Source organism: Rhipicephalus microplus, chromosome 1, assembly GCF_043290135.1.
Source record: "Rhipicephalus microplus isolate Deutch F79 chromosome 1, USDA_Rmic, whole genome shotgun sequence".
Classification (NCBI taxonomy): Eukaryota; Metazoa; Arthropoda; class Arachnida; order Ixodida; family Ixodidae; genus Rhipicephalus; species Rhipicephalus microplus.
The window spans coordinates 237,585,753-237,601,783 of record NC_134700.1 but is presented as its reverse complement, the minus strand read 5'-3'; the positions used below and the strand labels follow the sequence as shown (position 1 = coordinate 237,601,783).

General features: G+C 44.5%; 1 protein-coding gene across 1 annotated transcript; it reads right to left on the bottom strand.

Annotated features, from left to right (window-relative positions):
- LOC142813051 (apolipoprotein D-like) lies at window positions 1-13,159 on the bottom strand. Its single transcript, XM_075891661.1, has 5 exons — window positions 12,925-13,159; window positions 7,409-7,542; window positions 6,743-6,828; window positions 5,017-5,109; window positions 1-253 (listed from the first exon to the last, which is right to left on the bottom strand). Exons 1-5 carry the CDS (start codon window positions 13,051-13,053, stop codon window positions 129-131), a joined length of 567 nt encoding a protein of 188 aa, XP_075747776.1. The 5' UTR covers window positions 13,054-13,159; the 3' UTR covers window positions 1-128.
- Window positions 13,160-16,031: the final 2,872 nt, after the last annotated feature.

Genomic DNA, 16,031 nt, shown 5'->3' with positions numbered 1-16,031 from the left:
CCAACTGGTCTGTTGTTCATTTATTTGGCCATCTGGTAGTGGAGCTTGCTTGTCTGACTGCGCAAACCAGAACCTCGTGCCGGTGCTCGACGCCACACTGATATCAGCATTTGTAGCCAAATTAGCAGCTACTTGCAGGGCGTCTTGCTGAACAGGCGTGTTGGAATGCCGGTCCACTGCTGGACATAACCACGCAGGTTTGCGAGGTAAGGCTCCGTCACGGTGTGATTTCGGCAGAGGATCCAAACGTACACTGGGTGAACAAAGAACAAATTAACAAGCTGAAACTACTCGAAAAATTTTAGGAGTGTAAAGGTGGCGTTGTATACATTCACGATCTGTGCTCAAGCACACAAGGAAATTGCCTCGGAGGCTTTCATGCCTAAAACACTGATTTGACTCCCCCTCTTATAGAGAAGTTAAATTATGGCACACCACCCCTCCCATGTTACAGACTGGCACTAATGCACCCTCCTCCCAGAGATTTCAAAATTTTTGAAATCCCTGAAGAATTTTTGTGACTGGCTCAGCGAAATTTCCTGTAGCTTGGTATGCTATGTCTACGGTCTCTTCAGAGGAAAAGTTGCTTTATTCTTACTTATTATGAAGTACTAGTGACCTTGTAGGTACTCCGTGAAAATCTATGACGTCATGGCGTTTAGTGCGAGAAATTCAAGGCAGCGTCGCCCACTGCAATTTTTTTGTGCGTTTCCTCGCTTGCCAAACGTCCTGTAACCGAGTAATTTACTGATACAACAAAGATAGTCTTGCTCTTCAGTGTCCCTTTATCGAAAACATTCGAATTCGTTCATCGACCACTGCATTAAGTTGAGCCTTGAAGGGCCACTCACCAGGCCCCACACCAAAATTTAGTTAGACCGTGGAAGTTCGGTGTCCGATGAAGGACATTTTGCCGTTAAAATGTTTTGAATCGGTTCATTAAGAGCTGACAAATCTTTTTTTTTTTTTTTTTTTTTTTGGAAGCGGCGCGAAACGAGGATGAGAGGAGGTGAGCTTGAAACCCTTGCCGCTTCTCCGCGTAGCCTTCGCAACCCAAATCGCTTCCCTACTCTCTCCGGCATCCGACCAAGAGGTCACGTGCGCATGACGTGCCCGAACAAGCCCAACCCCCGTGCACGTGAGCGGCGTTTTCTTCCCCCCCCCCTTTTTTTAAATGCGAAGCATTTCTTATTGAACTTCGGCGACATTGCGCGTATATCTATCTATCTATCTATCTATCTATCTATCTATCTATCTATCTATCTATCCGCCTACGACTTTCAGCTCTCCTAGCCGTTTCGATAATGGTATCGATACCAAACTCTGTGTGGCATAACCCGACTGTATGAAGAACATATTTGACTAGTCATAACATGAAAATCATAACATGGATGTCATGATTTACATTTTATTGTCCTGCAGCTCTTGCGGTGGTTTCGTTCTCATGACATGTTGCAAAACTGGTATGGTTTGACATGATGGCATGGCGAACACAAGCGAAAGACCCTAACATGAAAATCATAACATGCGTGTCATGTAACAACATGACTACATGCGAAGCTCATGGTGCGCTCGCAGGCGTTTCGCTAGCGTCACATATACCAAATTTGGTATTACGGGACGCGAATGGATGACGAAGATATGATACTGGTGCAAACATGATAAACATCAGATGCGTGTCATTTAGCAACATGACTACAGTTTACGCTCATGATGCACTCGCGGCCATTTCGATAGCTTCACATGTACCAAACTCGGTATTGCGCGACGCAAACGGACGACATAGGTAAATGACACAAACATGATAATCACGACATGCGTGTCATGTTACAACATGACTGCATGCTACACTCATCATGCGCTCGCAGCTGTTTCGCTAGCTTTATATATGCCAAATTTGGTATTACGTGACGTCAGTGGATGACGAAGGTATGTGACTGGTGCAAACATGATAACCATGAGATGCGTGTCATGTGAGAACATCACTACATGCCACAGTCAAGGCGCCAATACATTTAGACGTGACGCGGTGCGCGTGCTCACCGGCGTTGCCACGCCAGGCACCGGTCCTGCCACATACTCGCAAGCGCGCGCCGCGCTGCGTTGTTTTGGCGCATGCGCGTTTCAGCGCGTCCGGCGTCCCTCCGTTACGAAAAGAGGGAGACGCAGTGTTGCCTGGGTAACGCATCTGCATGAAATGCAGCATGTCGCATTTCGTGCCGGTTGCTGTCGGGCCGCGCCGGTCGCGCTTGACGTCAGACTGTACAGAGTGTTCGCGTTTTGCTAACGTAGCGTCGCTGTGCCCAGCGTGCGCGCGCGTCAACGATGATGCGCTCGCGGCCGTTTTGCTAGCTAGCTCCACATACACCAAATTTCGTTTTACGTGACATCGAGGGATGATGAAATATATGACTGGTGCAAACATGATAATCCTGACACGCGTGTCACGTAAGAAGATGACAACATACCACGCTCATAGCGTGGTCGTTTCGCTAGCTCCACATATACTAAATTTCGTATCATGTGACGTGAATAGATGACGAAGGTAAACGACACATCCAAACATGATAATCATGACACGGAAGTCATGTACGGCATCATTTACCTCCACCTTGTAACGTTGTGCTGATTGTGAAGATCAACCTTTCTCATTCGCGCTTCGCATATCATCGATTACCACTGTACGTGGGATCTGCCTTTTTTTTGACCAGTGTTGGTTTGAGCATAGTTTCCTAATGTACACTAGAGGGAACTCTGGCGCTAGTGTCTATGGGAGCTGCAACGCACGGCGCTTCAGCGAGCATGGGAATGATGGGTAGTACTACAGTGTACTAGAAGAAACACTGTAGTATTACACACATTTGCACGCACATTTGTCTAATATTCGTACTTCTGGCCTGCTTTTGGCTCCGTGTGTGTTCGTGTGGCTTGAAGCTGTTTTCTTACGAAACAAGTATTACCAAATGTTCAGCGGTTTCGCTTCTTCATTTTATTTTTTTTTAGACTTACTTTCCAAATCGGCTCACGAAGTTCAAAAGGGCTCAATGTTTCTTTCAAAACAAAACCGAAACACGGCAATAAACGAAGCCGCAAGTACGATTCGCCGCCCGCAAGTACGAAGACTAGGCAAATGTGTGCGCTACCCATCATTCCCACGGTCGTTGAACGATCGCAGCGCCAGAGTGCCCTCTAGTTAATTTTAGGAAACTCTATGGTTTTGAGGTTCACTGCCTGTTTCTGCGGGATGGTTTGGAAACGCTGGCTCAGACGCGGTAGAATAGACGAGCACAATGAGTGCGCGAACGTGTAGGAGCGTTCCACGGCTGTCGTCTGCACGATGCGCTGACCGCGGGGACACGAACGCATGCGGAACGCCGGCACATCAGCCCCGTATCTCGTTGCAATTCACGGGGGAAAAAAAAGCAAAAAAAAAAAAAGAACGCTCTCATTTCCTTATCGCGTCTCATTATTTATCGAAAGATTTATTGATCTCTTCAAGCAACGAATACATAAACTACGCATGTCGTGTTAAATAATTTTGCCATGTCACGTGCCACTGTTGGCAACGTGAGCATGGTCGTCTGCGTAGAAGACCAACGTCACTGCATTGCCGTGTACGTAGGTAGAGTGTACTAGAAGCCATTCATACGCGCACGTCATGCCCTCATTCTCTACAAAGGGGAGGGGGAGCAACGTTCATCTTGAAATTTGACCCATTTTCGATTCGCTCGCAGGATTTCAAGCTGGACGGTTGTGCCCTCGCGTAGCTCCCGCTGACTGGTTCGCCCTCCGCGGTCTCCTGACGCCGTGCAGCTCTCGCATTGTGGCGCCCCGCCCTTGGACTGCTTCGACCAGATCCCCACTTTCCTATCTCCTTCTTTTTTCCGTCGCTTGCCTGTCTATTTCTTCATCTATTTCCTTCTGTTCTTTTTATCCCTCCTTTTCCCCACCCCTATAAGGCACTGCGCCGTGTCGCCTGAAGGCAGACAGAAATTAGGTGCCTTTTTCCTCTTCCTTCTAACCACTACCGTTACCACCATTTTCGCGGCACGCAGCGTTGCAAATTTTGGCAGACGTGATCGCGAACGCCTCATCTACGCATTTCGCTTGTCGGCTCAAAATTGTCAAACCTGGTAAGGGGCCCTTTAACTGTATGTGGGAGAGAGAGAGAGAGAGAGAAGCAACTTAATTGAAGTGCCCCTGCTTACATGTGGGAGGAAACGTGTGCAGAACGGTGCGCTAAGGCCTCGTGCAAGTGCGTATACCAAGTGAGGCCTTCTTGGAAAGGGTGTCGGATTGAGCCCTCCGAGAAGTGGTTTACTCTTTGCGCGGGGGACGACAACTACACAGGTTGGTAGCTGCTTGACATAATGCTCCCGCCTAATCTTATTTATCTTCTTTGTGGCACCATAACAAACCTCTACACCATGCAGCTTTCCTAAAGAAAGTTTAAATAAAAACATATCTCTACAATGGCACAAACATGAGCAAAAATTCCCAGTCATCAACTAAAACCATTGTTACAGCGTAGTTGACTGTGCGCCAGCATAAATGCTCACAGATTGTATGTCTAGACGTTGAAAACGGTCTATAGCGAGCGGAAAAAGAAATAATAAATAAAAACCAGGAGGTGCTGTGTAAGCAGGGGTAGAGGGGGCTGCAGCCTCCACTCCAAATTTCCGTCTGCTCCTCCTGTCCTTGTTTCTCCCACAAGAGCAAGCATATTCAAAACACAACGCATATGTTTCCAGCCTCCATGCACCCGTGAAGGAACTCACTAGTCGTCAATGACTCACCCCCCCCCCCCCCCCTCCGGTAAAAGGAAAAAAAATTGGCACCGCTTTGGACAGGGAAGGGATGACGTTAATATCGCGTTATAAGGTATAAACGCAGAAGAGGGCCCCAATATTGTCCCAGTATGCCCCTGACCTTGGTACCCTCTTCTGTGTATCCTTCACGCTTTAACCACGCTATGCGAAACTAAACTTTGATTTGATTTGGTTTGAACTCACGTACTAGTGTGCAGCCACAGTGAGCGGCGACAGCGGTAAACGATGGAACACTTGTCGTAGTCCGTGTAAAGTACCCAAAAAGGGCGTTGCTCTGGATCTGGAATAAATAAATAAAAAAAATGGAGCATTAGGCTGCACACGGGTCGTATTCAGCGATATCTGACAATGGTTACCGACTCTTTAGTGAAGGAAGTCAGGACGAGGAGGGGAGAGGGCGCACACTTACATAGGGAGCCAGCGAAATCACTTTTCCTCATGGTGGTATCCACCAGAGCATTTCATTGTTTATTTATAGTTGTGGCCTTTTTTCTATATAGTGGAGTACTTCAGCGGGCTACGTGAAGCTCGAAACCTTTATTCTTGCTTAGGTCATTCGCAGCCACCGCTAGCCACAACAACACTGCTTCCGCCATGCGATTCGTGGAGCTTCGTATTCCGTAGCGTGACGTACGTTGGATCGCGCAAAAGTTTCCAATTGATCGGTCCAAAACAAATCCGGCACGTGTAGATGTCCTGACAGGGACAGCGCGAGACTAGGGACGCTGTATGAAAAGTTGATTGATTGATTTGTGGGGTTCAACGTCCGAAAACCACCATATGATTATGAGAGAAGCCGTATAGTGGAGGGCTCCGGAAATTTCGACCTCCTGGGGTTCTTTAACGTGCACCCAAATCTGAGTACACGGGCCTACAACATTTCCGCCTCCACCGGAAATGCAGCCGCCCAGCCGGGATTTGATCCCGCGACTTGCGGGTCGGTAGCCGAGTACCTTAGCCACTAGACCACCGTGACGGGGCACTCTATGAAATGACGATAGTTATAGCGCGAGAACAGAATGGCGACAAATAGACAAGAAGGACACGAAATACAGGAGCGCTACTTAAACAGGTCTGGTCTGGTGCCATCCCCTCTGTGCTCAAGCTGTAATGAACCCGATCATATCGACCATTTTCTTCTCACATGTCACCGTTTCAAAAATCAAAGAAAAAAATTTTTTCGAAATGTTATTTAAAAAACTAGGAATATCTCTTACTACTTCTTAAATTTTGTCTTTTGGGGCCGCTTCATTAGGACACAGTGACAGAAACATCTGCGGGGCTCTCTGCGAATTCCTATGTAACACAAGAAGATTACCTTGCTGAGCCATCGACCAGCTCTCGATTTTTTTTCCACTAGCCAATCTAACATTTATTATTTATCTATTACACTGTAATGATTTAACCTTCAGAAGAATTTAATATAACGATCACACCTCAGATACTCAACAAATTCTGCTATTTCTCTTTCCCCCTTTTTTTCACATTGTGCCAAATTAATCCCACAGTCAAAACAAAGTAATCCTATTCTCATAGCCTGGATAACCTAAAGGTATTGGCTTGCATTAAGCACCGGCTTCTTGGCTAATCTCCCTTAGTGGGTGAGAGCCACAAAAGTAAGGATCAAGCAAGCAAGCAAGCTTCGTGTCCGACTTGTCTCTTTGTCGTCGTTTTGTTCTCGCGCTAAAAATATCGTCATGTCATACCAACTAGCCCAAGCTGTCACGCTGTATGAAAAGTCGGGACGGTCCTACGAAATCTGGGATGGCTGGTAACCACACATCTGACTTACTCTAAAAGAACGGCGTGACACTGGAAACGGAGATTATTCTATTGCGATATCTTGGAATAGTATACGAATAGCTGAATGCGTCCGAGACAGTTCAACTTTGTCATTTATATGGCATACTTACTTCTGGCGTAAAACTTCATTGACATTTTGGCTGGTTCTGTGTGGTTGAGGATCGTCAGTTCACCCAGGACGCGGTTGGTGTGGCCACTAAGTGAAAAATGCAGAAACATATATATTATAATTATGAACGTATCACGCGGTTTCTAGGATATAATCATTCTTTATGCAATTTATAATCCCTTTAAGCAGTGATGCTAAGTGGAAGCTTCTTGTGGAAGGGTGTTAGCCAAAAAAAGTTTACGGCAGTCTTCGATGAACGTAATGTATCTCACACCGGTCACTTACACGAGACTAGAATGCCACAGATGCGTAAGCTTCGCCTCGTAGTGGGACAGCGGAAAGAAAACCCTTCTGTCTGAAGCTTGCCGCTTTTCAACCTATATACTATACCCTCCTCGAGTGGATTATGTTAGTGCCTCCCTAAATCCATTACCCCTTACAGAACGGTATGCCGCTGTCCGTTCATCCTTCCAACGAGAACGCTTTGCGAAAAGTTAAATCTGTACAAAAGCCGTTCTTAAAACTGGCCACCAACGGTGAGTGACGTTGAACCCTTGTCTAAAATGCGTTGCTTGGTAATATTTTTCTTAGGCGCAGGAAAAAAGACAGTCACGTGAGTGAGATAATTGTCGCATCAAGTGCTTCGTGCGTATCCGTGAAGGCTTACTTGGGCAGAACGGCGCTGTTGACCGCAGAGAACTTTCCCTGGCCGTCGTAGTAGTACTCGACGCTGACGCAGTGCAGCCGCTGATTGCTTCGCCTGACAAAGGTGCGCTCGATCTCGAACCACTTGCCTGAAAACTGCGCCCGGCATGGCGCGACAGAAACCACACGGACCAGTTGGCAGATGCGAGCGCGCTAGAACCATTACAGAGCTATAATTTACTTTCCACAAGCACTGTGAATGTTTGCACACTCATAGAGCAGCTACGACTCGCCTTCTGTTATACAGAGTACTGCTCCGCGTTAATTAATGGGAGTGCATGCAGTCTATTTATTGACTTAAAGCGGTACAATGTAGAATTACGTTGCAGTAATGAAAAAAAAAATGTGGGTGCACTGTTCTCTTCAGTACGTTCTGAGCCCGTCTAATTAAATCCACGCTATCGAATAACGCTAAAACAATAACGTTTCTGCTTCAAAGAGAGCGGAAGAGGTGTCGAAAACGCTATAGCGTTATTCGCTATAGCGTATTCGACGCCTCTTTGGCTTCATGTGGGGCTGTTAGCACTATACCCTAGAGGTATCACCAAAGTGTCATCGTCTAGCGAGTCCAGTGTAATTAGTGAGTCCAGTGTAATCAGCTACGAGCACACGGTCATCAACTCTTTTAAAGCTCAGTGCGCATATGTCCAGGGGAGATTCTTTTTGCTCCGCCATGGAATTTGGCAGAAGTTGTTTTTATTGGCTTTTGAGCACTTTATCGTGTGTTCCTCACATGCATTGAGAAATTTTTTTTTAATGCTTCTTGCCCAACGATACGGTGGCGAGCGTACCATGTCAACGACGACGTTTCTGGGCCGCCATCTTATACTCTTGTTGGCACAATGCCAAACTACTTCGAGCCGTAGGCGTCCATGCGCGTCTGACACTAGTATACCAAGGTCTCGCGAAAATTACAGTCACGGCTGCTGAAAGTGATCTGAGAATTGTATCGAAATCACCGACACCACAAGAATATCGCCAGAAGACATTGCTGTAGCGAAGCAGTCGACTGCAGGATAACGCGGACCACACGAGTACCGAAATGACCGTCTGGGACATCAACTTCAACTTGTATGCTGTGAAAAACGTTACTTGGGGGGATACGTGACTTTCTGTGTTCGCTGGCATGTCAGATTATCGCTTTCCATCACAGGTCGTCTTTTATCACGATATAGGCGTATACCATGAATGACGCCGTTCTTTTCTGTCTTAGGAGCGTTGAAAACGTTAGCATCTTTCACTTTGCTCTATTATTCGATGATGCCTCTTGCGCCGAAATCGTGATAACCCACGAACCACTCGTAGAAGTGATAACCGCGGGCATGTCCATATATGGGCATAAAAAAAAAAAGGCGACATCTCCCCTAGAAAGGCCCCGGACAGCAGATAACTCGCTCGCGCTTTTGCAGTCTCCATTTCGGCACGCGGTCCCATGTAGTCCGTTTTATGCGACTACTTTGTAATGATTCACGCGTATAAGTGTTGTTGCCATGTTAGTGGCATAGAAGTAGCGCCCGCATTGTCATGCTGAAGACAACAGCGTCAAGCACATGCAGTTTTCTGTACCATGAAGATTGGTGCGCGTTGAAAACATTGTGACTCTGTAAGTTGGCACGCGCGTATACGTTGAAGCTTTGTCGGAGTGTCGGAGCATACAAGCACGAACTTCAAGGCTTCAAGCACGTTGGCCACCATCCCAAGGGTGCCAAAGGTGAGCTAAAATACAGACAGCCACTAGAAATATACGGGAAGGCTATAGTTGTCTGCTGTGTAGTGCGTTCCGCTAATAGTTGTTGAGATGTTCCCAGTGTAATGACGACAAATTTTACGCACGCCGTCCACAAGTGGCGCTGCGGCCGAAGCAGAGGACGGAATTCTCGCAACGCTAAGGCTCTTGAACTCGGTCCGTCTTCTACCGAGTTACCTTGTCTTTCTTAAGGAGCCAGTCGGTCGTAGCGCCATTTGTGCTTCCTTGGTCATTGGTTTTGATGTTCTTCGCCTTGTTTGCGTTCCTGTCATACGCGTGCGCACAGAGGGAGAGGGGTAGGACGCATTAAAACGGATTCGCCAATTTCGCCCCATACCTTGACTCATTCGGACCTTTCACGGTTATGTTTTTTATTGCGCATGTATTTTCGATGACAGCGACTAAGGACCCCAGTTACTACATATCTAAAGAACGGTTTACTTTCAATTTTTACCTCAGAAAGTCTAAGGCCAATGGCACATCCTCGATAAGTCTGGGAAATATATCTTTGAATAAAGCACGTCATCTCTCCATTTTCATTTTTGCGTCCTTTGCGCATATCGTTTTCGTTCGGACTTACCAACGGAGTGTGAGAAAAAAACTTACCCCCTCCCATCCCTCTAATGGAACCCTCGCACGGCTATAGTTTTAACTTATTTATTTATTTACTTATTTATTAATACTGCAATCCCTATTACAGATATTTTAGCAGGGTGTTTACAGATATAATTTTCACAATGTTGGCACTCAAGAATGCATAAACCAAACAAACAAACAAAAAATAGAACGGCATGATGTGAACGATCAGGTCAAATTTGCAGCAAACAACTTTAAGGACGGCTCCATCACTTGATTATTAGTTAGTCCATTCTACTGAGTTACTGTACGAGGGAAAAAGGAATATTTGAAGTAGTTATTTCGGGACCGGAAAGGGGTTATTGTAAGTTGATGCCTTTGGCGGGTGGCGTACCCAGAAGAAAAGGAAATGATATTGGAAACATCAAGCTTGTAATGCCCTTTAATTATTTGGTAAAGAAATTGCAGTCGTATTAAACGATTTCTTTCGGTAACTGAAGGCTCATTGGCACGATGTAGGAGTTCAGTTATAGAGGTGCGTCCAAAGCTATTAAAGATAAAGCGGACTGCCTTTTTCTGCACGTTTTCCAATTTAGTTATGTTAGCTTTAGTGAAGGGGTCCCAAACAATCACTCCATATTCTAACACTGGGCGAATGATAGTCCTGTACGCTAGAGTACGCACCGTGGAATTAGAATGTTTTAGAGCTCTTCGAAGGAAGAATAGTTTTCAGTTAGCGTTTGTAATTACGGAGTCAATATGTTTAGTCCAGCTAAGGTAATTGGTAATCCAAAGGCCAAGATACTTAATGTTAGTTACCTCAGAAAGGGGGAAACTTGCGGTGGAATAATTAAATAGTAGGGGTTTTTTCTTGTAAGTTATTCGTATAAATACTGTTTTATCGAAGTTAATTGACATCTGCCATAAATCACACCACTTCACAATGTTATAAAAGGCACTATTCAGAATGATTTGATTGGTTACATTGGATATTTCAGAATATATGACACAATCATCTGCATACAACTTGATTTTTACAGGAATTTCATTCACAATATCATTGATAAAAATTAAAAACAAAAGGGGTCCAAGAACCGTACCCTGTGGGACGCCAGAGTCAACGGTTGCCTCTTCTGAACAGAATTCATTAAAAACAACAAATTGTTTGCGGTTTATAAGGTAGTCTGCTATCCATCTTATTAGGCGCGGATTTTTAAGTGTTTTCTCTAATTTAAAAAGTAATTTCTTGTGTGAGACTTTGTCAAACGCTTTTGAAAAGTCCATAAAGATGACGTCAGTTTGTGTCCCATTGTTAATTGAAGTTGCGAAATCGTGAATTGTTTCGACAAGTTGAGTACAGGTTGAATAGCCTTTTCTGAATCCGTGCTGGTGTTTTGTTAAGATATTATGCTTACTAAGAAACTCAGAGATATGCGTATGTATTATGTGTTCTATAAGCTTAGAGGTAGTTGACGTTAATGAAATAGAACGATAATTCGAGATAAGTTGCTTTTTACTCGACTTATAAAGAGGCTTGACTGTGGCGGCCCTCCTATCATCTGGTACTCGACCTTCGTGTAGCGATTTTGAAAATAAAACATACAGATATTTGGCGATCCACTCGGCATAACGCTTTAAAAATGCGTTTGGAATGCTATCCGGTCCGGGTGTCTTTTTAACATTGAGTTTAAGTAGCATATTTAGAATGCCGTGCTCACTGATAACAACGTCAGGTATAGGTGGATAATCTGCATCAAATGAGAGAAGAACATTATTGTCAATGGTGAAAACCGATTTGAATTGTTGATTAAAGGCATTCAAAATAACCTTACTATCATGCACATCAACTCCATCAACTACAAAAACATTACATTCAGTAGATGTAGGCGTAATGCTCCGCCAAAATATCTCAGGACACGTTTTAATGAAGTTTGGTAATGATTCACCATAATACAGCTGTTTGTCAATATGGATTCGGTATTTTAGTTTAGTGGCAATTTCTGAAATCTCTTCGTTTATACCAGCGATATTCCCAAGACTACGATGCTTTTTTAATCGTTTTAACTTCATTTTGAGATGCAACGTTTCCCGAGAAATCCAGGGGTTCCTTTCTTTCTTCTTTTTAACAACACATGGAACGAAGCGATCAATACATTCATTCACCAAATCTTTAAATGAGTCCCAGTGGCCTTGCACATCAGCAGTACTGTTTAAAAACGAGTCGAAGTTGAGGGAGAGTAGATCTATAATTGATGTATCGTCAGCTTGCAAAAAATTTTGAAAGCATGACGTTTTTTTGTTTCCGTGCCATAGAGCCATTTGCTAGGGTCAACAGTACAGCACTGTGGTCAGAAATACCAGGAACTACTTCACAGGTGGCCGAAGACTAAATACATCCACTAACAAAAAAGAGATCAAGTACTGACTTCGAACTTCCCTGCACCCTAGTGAAATCGTGAACAACTTGTAACAAATCAAAAGTAAAAGCAACGTCGAGCATTGCTTCTCCTATGATATTGTTATGCTTAGTAGTTGAAAGAGAGGTCCAATCCATATCTGGTAGGTTGAAATCTCCTGATAAAATTATCCGAGCTCCTGACTTTGCATGAGTGCACAGATATTTTTTTAATTCATTGATGACTTCAATGGACGAGGTCGGGGGTCTGTATATGGAAGCTACAATATATTGAATATTATTGTGGTACATTTTGCAGAATAAGCCTTCCACTTGAGGAATATCTGGCATCCTAATTACTTTGAGACATTTCTTAAGTACAACTGCAACGCCTCCTCCCTTACTTTCGCGATCTTTTCTTAGCACACTATAACCAGGTGGAATTACTTCACTATCAAATATTGTACTATGCAACCATGTTTCTGTAAGTGTTATTAAGTCTGGATCATGAGTAAGAAGCAATAATTCTAATTCAGTTGCTTTGTTTACCACACTTCGGCAATTTACATTTAGGATTCTTTATGGTTCAGATACAGGATCACGACGTCAGTTTCCCTTCTTCTTTGAACTTGCCGCTGGCAATGAACTTGCCGCTGGTAGTTCATTTATAATATGTATCTTGCGCCTAAATAAAGGAAGGAGTCTATGTTGAACGTGCTCGGACCGCGCTGACACCAACAAAGTGGCAGGCAGTTCTAACCTTGTTCGGATCCAGCCTCTCCTGCACCTTGACCGCCGGACAACTGCCGATGTCGATCACCTGGGCCGATAGAGGACATGTCGCCGTGATCAGAGCTATCATGAACAGCGACAACGACTTCGACATCATCGCCGGGGTTTTCGTTTTCGGCGTCTACCGTCACGCGTACGCAGATGAGCGGATTTGCCGCGACGCACGATGGAGGGTGACATGGAGCCAGCTCAGTGTGCGAGGGTCGCAGGGGTGGGGTGCGTGCGGGTGGTGTCGATAGCTTAGCTCCCGCGGGCTGTCAGGAACTGCGCTTCGCTGTGCCGCGCCAACTGGGACGTTTGCTGGCTCGTTTCACCGGTCGAAATGGGACGCCGAACATTGAACTGAAAGGATTCCGGCACCCAGTACCCGAGGGGCGCTGAAATCGCTGAACCCCGCAGCCGACATGCGGCAGGACCCATGAACCGACAGAGGGATGAACATTCGCACAAAGTGTGAGGCAGTATGTGAACTTTATGGCTCTGCGGTAGATAAAAATAAACAACTTTAAGTGTGTACACACGTTTTCGTATTACATGATGGCCGTGCTACCCTATTTCTGACGATATTTTAGCTTAAAAAAGAGACAGGCAGCACCAAGTGAAAATTGTAAAAAAGAATTATATGTAAGCGTGCTGACGTACCTATTAGGTTTACAATTAGTATGTGTCGATTTTTAGGGATATGATGACAGTGATGTTCAGTACCATTTACGGCTGCTGATTAGTGCTGTTATTTATTATTGTAGTTAAACACATGCTTCATGTCTACCTAGCTAGAACTGTTTACATTGGGGTGTGTTTAACTAGCATGCGTACAGCACTGCACACATGTGCAAGTCTATAGACAAAAAAGGCCACGCCAAGCCACAGGAGGCACTGAAGAGTCTCCTCAGCTGTGACACAAATGCATACTCATTTCTTGTTGGAATGGCCAGCAACTATATACAACTGCAGCTGCGAAGAAACTATTGCCCATTTTCTTGTATAGCCGCTTCAGTGTGCCAAGACAAGAACTTTCTGATGCACTAGATAGACTAGATAATCGCCCTTCGTCGGAACAAAGGATTCTGGGACACTGACCGAGTCTGTCTTCAGTCCAGAAGGCTTTGAAAGCATTATTACGTTTTTCGTGCCCAAGTGACTTTAAGAGCAGTGTAGTATTCTCTTTATGTTACTTATTTTGCTGTCCCTTCCTCCCCTCCCCCTTTTTGCGACATATCCTTTATATCATATTTTACTCCCCTTACCAATTCTCCGGACCGGTTAGCCATAAAGTCTAGGAACTGGCTAATCTCCCTATCCTTCCGCTTCTTTCTTCCTTCCTTTCTCTTAGAAAAGAAAAGCAAAAAAGACAGTTTGTTTATTTTCCCTCTTTATTTGCAAGTTCGAAAGAAAGGCCATCAGATTGGTATTTAACAAATATATAATTTAAGACTCACCTACCGCATTATCATAGACAGGTCTGGCCTCCTTATGATAGAAAATAGAGCCGAAGTAGCACCATCGAAGTTTACGCATCACCTCCTACAAAACAAGTTAAATATTGACACTAATACATATATTTCGATAACCACAGCAAAACGTACTCGTAACAAACACCCCTTAACGCCTTAAGGCTCGGGGAATATACGTAGCAGCCTAACTGCTATAAATACTCTTAATCTGCGACAGAGATAAGAGACTGTAATGAACCCCAACCCTTCCTCAACTGCTAACACTAACTCGCTAGACAAGTTTACAGCCATAATTGACGCAGCTTTATTATTAACACAGCATGGGAAAGCTACGCTAATAACTCATTTATTTGTAATGATAACTATTTTATTCATTCCGTTTCTATTTGAACATCTTGTGCACTGTATAACCTATATTTAATTTACGTTTACATTAATGTTGTCATTATACACGTTCTCGTAGAACATGCTGTAATCTTCTCCTGTTTCTATGTGTCACTGTTTCAAGTCGTCATTTTATGTTACTTTGTGAACATTTGTAATTGAATTCTTTTCCTTATTGTTCTAACTGCTGGAACCCCTTTTCCCTGTTTAGATCTCATATTATATTAACAGTATCTTGAATTAAAAATCAATGAGTAAAAATAAGAGTTATCTATTAGCGTTAACTTTGACGTTACTTCGTTTTCATCGGTTGCATGCAACCGGAACCTTTTTCGGAGCTTCTCGATTCCAGGGGCTTATGCAGCGCGGAAGGTCCGCGTCATTACCCGTGTGCTTGCGTTGGCCACATGGTCAATGTAAACCAGCGCCTCCGTCGATTCCTTCCAGTTTATCGGTGTTATCACTTAGTCAGTTTTAGTGGTGGCCTACGCACCCCATGAGACTCCGAAGAAAATGTGGCGTCTCTCAATGTAACAAGACGGGCGTTGTCATTTCGTCGGTCGCTCAGTTTCATTTTGCCAATCGGCTTGAGTGTCATTTCGATTTTGTTTAAATTATACCAGTCGACGCTACATAGTTCATGGGGCGTACAATTGGGACGGACCACTCGCATACCTTTTTTCGCGCTCGGTGGATGTCGACTCGCTTGACCACTGGAGTGTAGTTCCTGTACCCGCTTTCATGATGCCATAGAAGCCCGTATGTATGTGAACAAACCCATTCAAACATGGCGGGAGTTTCATCCTGTTTATCTGGAAATGAAAGTGAGAGAAGGCGAAATAGAGAGAATGGGGTGAAATGTTGTACTTTCGCTAAGTCTTCCGCTCATTGCTCCAGTTGGCCTTGCAGGTCGAGACATAACTGCAAGGGCACTTCCTACAAACGCTCCACATTAGCTCAATCCTCTATGTCTTGCCGTATGGCAGTGACTTACACTAATTAATGAGCTGGGGTTAAGTGGAAAAGGAGGCAGATGACGCAATCATTTTTTCTCAGATGACACAGTCACCTGCGAAAATTTTAAATAAAAAGTTGACGGCATTTCCAGTACCGTTCATAAAAGACAAAAACAAAAATTAGGGGACCCTAAAACATTCGCCTTTGGGAGTTGAACGCGACAGCGATATCCTGTTCTTATGTGCGTACTTCAGACACTTAGTGCACGAAACCTTTTCGA

What these genes read in the sequence shown, in the direction of transcription:
- LOC142813051 (XM_075891661.1), bottom strand. Translation starts at nt 13,053, where the DNA reads ATGATGTCGAAGTCGTTGTCGCTGTTCATGATAGCTCTGATCACGGCG. An exon ending in AACAGCGCCGTTCTGCCCAA is followed by an intron (nt 6,829 to 7,408) that starts GTAAGCCTTCAC and finishes TTTTTCACTTAG; the next exon opens with TGGCCACACCAACCGCGTCC. An exon ending in AATGAAGTTTTACGCCAGAA is followed by an intron (nt 5,110 to 6,742) that starts GTAAGTATGCCA and finishes TATTTATTCCAG; the next exon opens with ATCCAGAGCAACGCCCTTTT.